The 10,151-nt window shown below is 37.7% G+C and overlaps 2 protein-coding genes across 3 annotated transcripts; both read left to right on the top strand.

Annotated features, from left to right (window-relative positions):
* The first annotated feature begins 909 nt into the window (after positions 1 to 909).
* On the top strand, positions 910 to 4,272 carry LOC140798933 (glycerol-3-phosphate 2-O-acyltransferase 6-like). Its single transcript, XM_073153025.1, has 2 exons — positions 910 to 1,641; positions 3,247 to 4,272. The coding sequence occupies exons 1-2, from the start codon at positions 1,024 to 1,026 to the stop codon at positions 4,114 to 4,116; spliced, it is 1,488 nt and encodes a 495-aa protein (XP_073009126.1). The 5' UTR covers positions 910 to 1,023; the 3' UTR covers positions 4,117 to 4,272.
* Positions 4,273 to 5,379: 1,107 nt separating this feature from the next.
* LOC140799462 (arginyl-tRNA--protein transferase 2-like) lies at positions 5,380 to 9,679 on the top strand. Of its 2 annotated transcripts, none has more exons than XM_073153813.1 (6): positions 5,380 to 5,594; positions 6,180 to 6,218; positions 7,059 to 7,209; positions 7,320 to 8,480; positions 8,916 to 9,207; positions 9,365 to 9,679. In XM_073153813.1, the coding sequence occupies exons 1-6, from the start codon at positions 5,438 to 5,440 to the stop codon at positions 9,518 to 9,520; spliced, it is 1,956 nt and encodes a 651-aa protein (XP_073009914.1). In that variant the 5' UTR covers positions 5,380 to 5,437; the 3' UTR covers positions 9,521 to 9,679. The 2 variants fall into 2 exon arrangements, with proteins under 2 accessions (XP_073009914.1, XP_073009915.1); XM_073153814.1 differs by having other exon boundaries at positions 5,514 to 5,594; positions 7,081 to 7,209.
* Positions 9,680 to 10,151: the final 472 nt, after the last annotated feature.

Here is a 10,151-nt window from a genome sequence, read left to right as displayed (position 1 = left end):
TCTTTGTTTAAGCTAACACTTTTGGCATAACTTGTCTTCGTCTTGATCATTCTTATCAAGGGAGCAATCGAGATGATCAAGAAAAAGAGAACAAGGGTTAATCGGCAAAGTGGATTTACTTGAGATAAAAAAAGTTGTAAAAAATAAATAAATAAACGAGTATTTTATCTTTATTCTAGAGAGAAAATAAAAATTCAAAATTATGAATAAGATTCTTATTTGATAAAAAAAGAGATGAATCTATAATTAAAACTATATTTCACACCAAGTGGGAGGAAATATAAACTAGCCAACCCTATAAAACGGGTCATAATTGACGTTATTAATCGCAACCATTTGCACTAATGGTTAAGCATATAATTCAATTCTAATAATTATAAAAATAAAATGTCCTCCGTAAATTATAGACAAATATAACTCTAGAAACTGGCCAGTTTGCAATTAATGTACGATAATCCTACAACCGTTATCTTCCAACTAACAGCTCCAAAAGAGCAGTCGTTCTGTGTGATGGCAATGGCAATGGCAATCTATCTCATTCGCATTTGGAACAACATAGTTTTTGGAAAGTAACATAATATTCTCATACTCTATAGATCACTGCTAGTAAAACATATTCCTATTCGCATAACAAGGAGACGATAATAAAAGAATGTAGATTATAAAATTCTCTAATATGCAATTAATTTTCGACAATCCCACAACCGGTATCTTCCCAACTAACTACTCCGGAATTGCCAACGAATAACTCACACTCAAAGTTATTCCACCAACTAAAGCAAAATCGTATCCGTCTCCTAATTTCAAATCTTGTAAGGAAAAGAAGAAGAAGAAGAAAAAAAAGCTATTAACTCTCTCAAATATTAGCCTCTCAAGTTAGCTCACCCCCCCTCCCCACGTCTCTGACCCATATATATATTCTTATTCTCACACCCAAACCTTCTCCACTACCAATTCTTCTTCTTCTTCTTCTTCTCAACCTTCTCTCCACTATTAATTCTTCTTTCTCTCTCTAAACCATTCATGGGTACTTCTCGTAGGTTCAAGCCTATCGAGGAATGCAGCTCCAAGGGGAGATCCAACCAAGGCATAGCAGCCGACCTCGATGGCACTCTTCTCATCTCAAGTAGTGCTTTCCCCTACTACATGCTGGTCGCACTCGAAGCGGGAAGCCTGATAAGAGCGCTTATCCTCCTCTTCTCCGTCCCGTTAGTGTATACCACCTACTTATTCTTATCCGAGTCCTTGGCTATCCGGATCCTTATCTACGTCTCCTTCGCTGGGTTAAAAGTTCGAGACATCGAGGTGGTGGCGCGATCCGTGCTGCCGAGGTTCTACGCGGAGGACGTGCATCCGGAGAGCTGGAGAGTGTTCAATTCTTTTGGAAAGAGGTGGATAGTTACGGCGAATCCGAGGATAATGGTGCAGCCTTTCGCGAAGAGCTTTCTTGGGGCGGATAAGGTTCTCGGGACGGAGTTGGAGGTGACCAAGTCTGGGAGGGCTACGGGCTTCGTGCTGGAGCCGGGGGTGCTCGTCGGAGTCTGGAAGAAAAAGGCATTGCAGGAGGAGCTCGGCGAGGAGTCGCCGGATCTGGGGATTGGAGATAGAGAGACGGATTACGAGTTCATGTCCATTTGCAAGGTAATTAGCATCATCCATGTTCTTCGTTACTCCGTTTTTTTTTCCTATGGATAATCGAGCTACTCTTAACTTTTTACCATTCAATAATTAGCTTTGACATGCTTGCAGACACAACCAAAAAAAAAAAAAAAACTTCTTAATATATATATTTACATTTGTAACAAAGCTGAAGTAATTGGTATTTAGTTACAATTAATTCTTTCCTGTAGCCATATCCTTCTCACCAACTTCCTGAACAACCATTTAATTAGAGGAATAATGGGTAATATTCTTTTGACGTCAAACAACAGTAACTCGTCGTTGGAAAAGATTTACATATCCAACCCCACATGTTTTTTTTTACACTTTACCACATTAATTAGCTTCTTTTTACTCTACAATCCATTGTATGATACAACTCCTGTGTCTGAGACACAACGAAGATATATATAGAGAGAGAGAGAGGAAGAAAGAAAAAGCCATGAGTAGGTGGTTTTAAGTTTTAACCTCCTAACCCCACTGAATTGAATGTGTGTGACCCCTTTATTTTATTGCATGTCCATCCTTTTCCCAGGAGTTTAGGTGAACAATCCTAATGAGGCCTATTAATGGACGATATCATCATATATGGCGAATAATATCTACAGTTATTTAGCTGCACTTAGACTCATAAATTATTGTACATTTTCATATAAACTCCTTTCTTTAACATATTTATTTTAGAGAAAATACATATGTCTTTCTTAAACACCATTACGAGTGAGAAATATTAGATACTTTTTTAAAGAATCTAGATATATAATTAATCTTGTTTCTTTTAGTTAATTATTCGGAATAACAGAGGACACTTCAAGTGGAGTATTTTTGTAAGATTTAATGAAGGACGGCAAAGGTCGAAAATAAAAAGTGATTGACAGATAAGGGTGTAAACTAGAATGCTGGATGGTGATACTGATGAAAAGGAGGTGCAGTACTCGGTTGTGTGTGGAAGTAAAGTTTGCCAAGAGACATCAAGATATATGCATATGGAATCTGGCACCAATATTTGTTGCCCATAAATGTCTAACAAACTTAGTCAATAAAGGCCTAGCAATATTAAATGCAGAGGCCCACTTCTTTTTTCTTTTAAATATTTTATAAACATTCTATAAAGAGTGATTATTTTCCTCTTGTTTTTTTTTTTCTCTACACCTTACAACCATCCTAATCAATGCATAACATAGACGTGTCATAATTTTTGTAGAATAGTTATGAAGTATGTTGGTTTAGCATTAGAGACTATATATATTAAATGCATTCTTTGTGAGAGTCTGATCTTAACTCTGTAATCATGGGAGACTTTTATAATTTAATTATATTTAATTTTTTAATTTATAATAATGGACTCTGGTGTGTGTACTCCGTTATGTTATAATAATATGCATTGAATATAAAATATGTATACGCTCAAATGATAAATTAAATATAATTAAATTATAAAAGGATCGTTATGATGGGCTTTCATTTTGCTTTAGAGTTGTTTACTTCTTCTTCTTTGTTTGATTAAATATCCTTTCCTTTTTCTATTATATCATTCAAAAACTTTTCTCAGTAAGGGATATTTTTGTCATTTCTCCATTGAACCAGGAAGCTTATCTCGTGCGTAGCTCCAAGAACCGGCCCCCTCCGGTGCCCAAGACCGACCTGCTGACCCCCCTCATCCTCCACGACGGCCGCCTCGCCCAGCGCCCGACTCCGGTCGTCGCTCTCCTCACCTTCCTCTGGCTCCCCCTCGGCTTCGCCCTCTCCCTCCTCCGCGTCTACGTCAACATCCCCCTCCCGGAGCGCGTCGTCTTCTACACCTACAAGCTGATGGGCATCAAACTCATCGTCAAAGGCCACCCCCCTCCTCCCCCTAAAAAGAACCACCCGGGCGTCCTCTTCGTCTGCAACCACCGCACCGTCCTCGACCCCGTCGTCACCGCCGTCGCCCTCGGCCGCAAGATCAGCTGCGTCACCTACAGCATCAGCAAGTTCTCCGAGCTCATCTCCCCCATCAAAGCCGTCGCCCTCTCCAGGGAACGCGACAAGGACGCCGCGAACATCAAGCGCCTCCTCGAGGAGGGCGATCTCGTCATTTGCCCAGAGGGCACCACCTGCAGGGAGCCCTTCCTCCTCCGCTTCAGCGCGCTCTTCGCCGAGCTCACCGACCGGATCGTGCCGGTGGCCATCAACACCAAGCAGTCCATGTTCTATGGCACGTCCGTCAGAGGGTACAAGATATTGGACCCGTACTTCTTCTTCATGAACCCGAGACCCACGTACGAGATTACGTTCTTGAACCAGCTCCCCGTCGAGCTCACATGCACCGGAGGGCGGCCGCCGATCGAGGTGGCGAACTACATTCAGAAGGTCTTAGGAGGGCAGCTCGGGTTCGAGTGCACGAACTTGACGAGAAAGGACAAGTATGGGATGTTAGCTGGGACGGATGGGAGCGTACGTGTCGTCCAAAAATGACAAGGCCTAGCTTAGCTAAGGGTTTTGCTAATTAAGCTTTTAATAAGGCTTTAGTGTTTTCTTCTTCATTGTTTTACTCACGAAAGATACTTATAATTCATGTATTATGGGAGTTGTGGTGTCCGTTAATCATAAAGCATATATTAAGATGTGTCACTCTTGTTTTTTTATTTAATTCTTTCCGAACGATATGGTTAGTTTTTAATAGAATATTCATTACTAACTATGATTATTATAAATAATTTTTTATTGTTTTTTAAAAATTAAAATATCTAAATACATCTTAATTTTATGTTAAACTAAAAAAATTATTCAAGAGCATTATAATTATTTTTAACTCATCTATATGGTAATTGGCATTATATTAACAAAACTGATGGTAGGGTGTTTTTAAAGTTTATAATACAAAATATATCACTGATCTTGTTTTGTACTATAATGTCAATTAATATTAGATATTTTTTTAATCATGATTATTGAGATTTAATTGACCTCAGTGATTATTGACAATTATGATATATTAAAATTTTACAGCGGCAGTTATGCAAACATGTTATTGATGCATGAGATTTATTGTGTACAATAGTTTGTAACTCCAGATCTCGTCTAACTAACACCGCTACTTTTCTATTACACTTGTATAATTGTATTCAAGGCCCAAGTTTGTATTGGGTTTCCATCCTTGGTCTAAATTAGGCCCAATATCATACCACTATTTTTGTAAACGTCATAATTGATCTCATCTTATTCCTAACAAATGAATAGAATTTATCGAACAGAATTAATTGAACGAATAAATCCTTTTTTATTTTTTTTACTTTTTATTAAAAAATGTGTTGATTTGACTCATTTGTTATTCCTTTCTTCTCACTTTCAACTCCTTGGTGTTTAGATGAAACCTCTCCCTTTTGGCATCTATATCTCGATGAAGATTTATAGACAGTGTGGCTGACCTTGTGCTATCCAACAGAGTGCTTGCTTGAGCTACTCAGCTCCTTTACATCTCTATTCAGTCCGCTATCAACATCGATGGAAAAAGCGGAAAGATAGAAATGATTAATTTTTTTTGTTCTATCCGAAAAATAAAAATAAGGGCATAAAGTTTATAATTTTTTATATAATAATTTATAGATTTTAAGAGTTTAGAAATATATGTGTACAAAGCAATTATTCCAAAATTGAAGAAAAAATAATTTGAAGGGGGTTGCTGCAAACTTGCAATGCACTATAAAAGAATATTTATAGAATATAGGAAAGAGTAGACCATTGCTAGAAGAAGAGAAAAGGAGAAGAGGAGAAGAAGAAGTCGAATTGTTCGGATATGGGGGGTTGCTCAAGCGACAGCACCGATAGAAGCTGCGGAGGAGGAGGAGGAGAACAAGGAAGGGGGAGATCAGAGACGGTGGTGGTCGATTGCGGCAGGAACCATATGTCTTGCGGCTACTGTGAATCGACAACTCGCTCCAGCATCGCCCACGGTTTCTCCCTTCTCTCTCTCTCTCGATTGTTTAGCATAAAAAAATTTGAAGTCATGATCCTCTCTATAACAATGTCTCATGAGCAGAGGTTGAATGTTTTTTAAGGGTCAACGCAGACAACTCTTCTTTATGGATTTATCATATGATTATTGCGGATATCTTTGTTGGTTGGCAATATTTATGCTAATTAATGGCCTGTTAAGAAATTCTCATGATTGGTTGTTTCTTAGCACTACTCAACTGGGACAATGTTTCACTTTCACTTACTCTGATCTCTTTAGTTAATTAAAGGAGTTTGATATTCCATTGGGATTCAGTTCTTCAGTGTGGTTCCTTCTTGGCTCGCTTGATATTACTCGATTTTATAGCTGACGAACCTTTTCTTATAAGAAAGTAGTAGACTTTTTTTAAACATGGATTCTTGTCGGTTTATGCTCTTCCTGTGCCTTGAAATACTCGTAGACAAATGACAAATGGAAGCTTGATTTTTGTTGGTCAATCAAGTTTGTTTTTTCATAGATGAGTTAGTTTAACATTTGGCGATGTATTATGTTAAAGTTATCATGTTACTTACACTTTTTTCAGGTTTATGGGCTTACTCCATGACAGCTGATGACTATCAAGGTTCGTAGCTTTACTTGTTTGAGTAATTTTTATTCACATGCGTCATCAGTAAAATTAGTGAATTAGAAACTTAGCAGTTGATAACTACAGATGTTATGAATTAATTGAATTCATGAATTTGAGGTTTCTTAGTAATGTTGACATATTCAAAAGTAAGAGACATCTAGTGGTTACGACTGTGCCTGACAAAGCCTGAATTGGGCTTGGTTCGGTAAAATTATTCAGGGCATTTCAATCCTGGGTGTGTTCCCGGATTTTATTTATCAGGATCCTCTATTTGTTAACTTGATGTGCATCAGTATGGTCTCTTCCCATTCTCATCTCCACCGAGAACATAGGCTTCTCGATTCTCCTTGTACCCAAATGGTCATGAGTTCGAGCTTGTATACAACCTCTACAGAAGATGTAATCAATGGAAGGTTGTATATGCCTTGTGCTTACTAGATAAAGCATTGTTGGAAGCCTCATGTAGTGATATGCCCTTTTTAATAGTTTAGACAAACACATCTATAGCGTTGAACTTGGTAAGATGGAATGGCTGATGTTACCTCCATTTTCCTCGCTAACTGGTACTATATTTGCCAACCTATCTGAACAATTGATGCATAATTGATGCATGTATTCCTCAGTAATGGGTAGCATACAAGTACCCCGAAGGAAACTTGGGTTAGTAATTCATACGAGCGACCCTCATATATTAGATATGTGTGTCTGTGTTTGTGGCTCTGTTTGTTTGTGTTGTTGTGTATGTGTGCCTTCATGCATGTCTGTCTGCATGCACATGTTTTTTTCCCTTTTCTGGGAAATCAGTTTCCAATAATTTAGGGCTGTTGCTAACAGAGCTTCTTGATCATGGTTGGAGGAGGTTTGGCTGTCTCGTTTACAAGCCTGAGATGGAAGAAACATGCTGCCCATCTTATACTATTCGTTTGAAGGCAAGTGAGTTTGTTCTTTCCAGAGAGCAAGCTCGTGTTGATAGAAGAATGCAAAGGTGCTTTTTTGTGCCTTTCCCTTCCATGAAGAAAATGATAATTATATTGACAACTTCATGTCTACGACATTAGTATTACTCTAGTCTAATCCAGCGACAAATCTGTGTAGGTTCCTCAATGGTGCAATCAATTTGAAGAATAAGGAGTCAAAAGATAAGATGACCTCTCCGAAAGACTTACTAAGCCAGGCCAGTGATGCATCTTTGGTAAAAATCTCAGAAGCATCAGTAAAAGATTCTCCAGCTGGTACATGTCAAAGTTCGCCAAAGGAAGATGAGTTTAATTGTTATTTGTCAAACAAACTTGATTCTGTTATAAGTACATGTTATGGAGGTGGTGAGTTTCCTTTTATCACCCAACTCCCTAAATCTGTTGTGAAAAAGGTCACACCACAAATGAGAAAGAAGTTAATGGAACTGACAGAAGATTTATTGTACACTAGCAGCATCAGTTTCCTGATAGCAGCGGCTATTAGACATTCTTGGCCCAGAGAAAAGAATGCTGCCAGTTTAGGTTTATTATCAGATGAAAATCAGAATGGAAAACCACCAGATGTTTCCCCACAAACTATTGCAGAAAAGCTGGTAAGGTCAATGGAACTGCATGGAGATATCCCTAATTTTGTAACAAGAGCTTGCAATGGACACCTCAATTTTTATTCTGCTGCGAAGCAGACTATCTCAAGACTTTCTTCCGCTGATGTACCTATACAAATTTTAAAAGGCAATGAAGTTTGTTCAAACCAAAGTTGTGCGACTAGCAGCAATGTAGTTCTGCCTCAAAATGAAAGAAAACTAGAAATAAGGATGAACAGGTCAAATTATGATCCTGAAGAATTTGCTCTTTTCCGAAGGTACCAAATGGAAGTGCACAATGATAAGAAAGTGACAGAAGAGTCATACAAAGAGTTTCTGGTGGATACTCCTATTATATTTGTTCCACCTCGTGAAGGTGACAATACTGTTCCACCTTGTGGATTTGGCTCTTTTCATCAGCAATACATTATTGATGGAAAAATTGTTGCAGTTGGTGTAGTGGACATCCTTCCAAGATGCTTGTCAAGCAAATACTTATTTTGGGATCCCGATTTTGCGTCGTTATCCCTTGGAAAGTATTCAGTTTTGCAGGAAATAAAATGGGTTAAGGATATACAAGCAAACTGTTCCAGCATTCAGTACTACTATCTTGGTTATTACATTCATTCGTGCAGTAAAATGAGATACAAAGCAGCATATCAACCATCTGAGCTTCTCTGTCCGGTTCATTACAAGTATGTCCATCTCTTATTATTTTTCACTAGACATGATATTGGCTGTATCACAGGTGCCAATTTGCATCCTAGGTAAGATGTGTTTGTATTGACACATGACCAACTCACATGTAAGTCAATTAGGTGAAATGAATACGATTGTATAAAGGATCCATAATTGCAAGTGAAGGATTAATGACTGCGAGATGCAAGGTTATGAAAGATGCATGGTTTATTTCATGTATCTCTTTGACTATATACTGGTGGGATTATAACAAAATAATAAGTTAGTAGGAACTTAGAACATTCTGCATGCCATGGTTACTTGCTATATTTTGCTATACAAATAGTTTACTTGAACAAATGTTTGCTGGTTGTTTTCATAAATTCATACTTCTTTGTAGGTTTATCGGCTACTTTAGTTTACAAAATGATGGTTGGACATTGCTATTGCAGGTGGGTGCAGTATGATATTGCAAAACCTTTGCTTGATAGGAACTCATATGTAGTCCTGTCAGATGCTATCCTGCAAGATCATGCACCAATAACTCAGTTAGCCGGTAAATCTATTGATAGCTCGAGGCTTTGGGGCCTGGATGAATCATCTAGTGAGTATGACGATTTAGAAATACATGTGGACAAAGAACCAGCTCAAGAAGTTAATATTGTACCGATAACAGATGATTCGAGCAACACTGATATTAGCAACATATTGATAAACTTGGATGGTTCACTTCTGAAATTCAAGGTGCTCTTTCTGCCTATTGTCTTCATAAAGCTGAGGTCTTTTTATCGTATATGTTTATGCATTCGAAAGAGATATGACTTGCGAAATGTCTGTCAAGCTCTATTGTTTTCTTGGTACAATATTCTTGGCACATTTACAAGTACTATTTCCTTTTCAGGAGCTTCACAGAGTACTTGGTCGGACCAAAAGGAGAAAGACCTCTAAGATCAGAGAGAAACATCTTAGAGAGAAATTGCAGTTATATGTGAAAGTTGTAGGCGAGGAGCTCGCCAATCGTATGGTTTACTTCCTTGATGATTTTGTTGGGGTCTAAGCGATTACGACGTTGTTTACCTTATTTACTGAAGGAAATAATGTAAACATTTGTAAATGACTAGTTTGATCTTTTTCTTTTTGCCGTTTGTCACAGCTTTGAATGAATAGTGTATTGCTATGTTTATAATAGGAGAGCTGTCAAACTGTTATTTGTTCATTTCCTTCTTCTTTTTTGGATAAATAACTTTTTTCTTTTTCTTAGTTGACTATTTAAGTTTTAATGAACCTAGGAATGTTTTCCATGAACCATGTCAGTGAGTTGCTATTGGCAAACTTACAGCAACTGTTGAGGCTTGTAAATAAAGGGGATATCATGTTAATTATGTGATATCTGCATGACCTGAAGAAATCATTGCTCCAAAGAGCGAATTAATTTAGTAATAAATTTGGTGATAAACTTGCATTGGTCAAAAGTTGGGTATTAAGTTTATCATTGAAGTTAATTTTAATGTCTTTGGCAAATGCCCTCCAAAATAAAGTTTATTTTTAGCTTAATTAATACTCACTTGCATGGCAGTATGGCACTATGACGCTGTCACATAAATAGTAGGAAAAGTTAGTAAGAGTGACATTTTTTCAAGAAAATGTATTAAAAACACTACATCTTGCATTTATTATCATTCATACAA

The sequence above is a fragment of the Typha latifolia genome, chromosome 12, assembly GCF_019914945.1.
Source record: "Typha latifolia isolate L0001 chromosome 12, TyphaL0001v2, whole genome shotgun sequence".
Lineage (NCBI taxonomy): Eukaryota > Viridiplantae > Streptophyta > Magnoliopsida > Poales > Typhaceae > Typha > Typha latifolia.
Note: the sequence above shows the minus strand (reverse complement) of the source record. Positions and strands in the feature narration are given on the sequence as shown.

Bases quoted from the DNA above. Each gene is read 5' to 3' on its own strand.
- LOC140798933 (XM_073153025.1), top strand. From the start codon at position 1,024: ATGGGTACTTCTCGTAGGTTCAAGCCTATCGAGGAATGCAGCTCCAAG. The intron at 1,642-3,246 runs GTAATTAGCATC...CCATTGAACCAG, and splicing joins AGTTCATGTCCATTTGCAAG to GAAGCTTATCTCGTGCGTAG.
- LOC140799462 (XM_073153813.1), top strand. From the start codon at position 5,438: ATGGGGGGTTGCTCAAGCGACAGCACCGATAGAAGCTGCGGAGGAGGA. The intron at 5,595-6,179 runs GTTTCTCCCTTC...CACTTTTTTCAG, and splicing joins TCGCTCCAGCATCGCCCACG to GTTTATGGGCTTACTCCATG. The intron at 6,219-7,058 runs GTTCGTAGCTTT...TGTTGCTAACAG, and splicing joins GACAGCTGATGACTATCAAG to AGCTTCTTGATCATGGTTGG.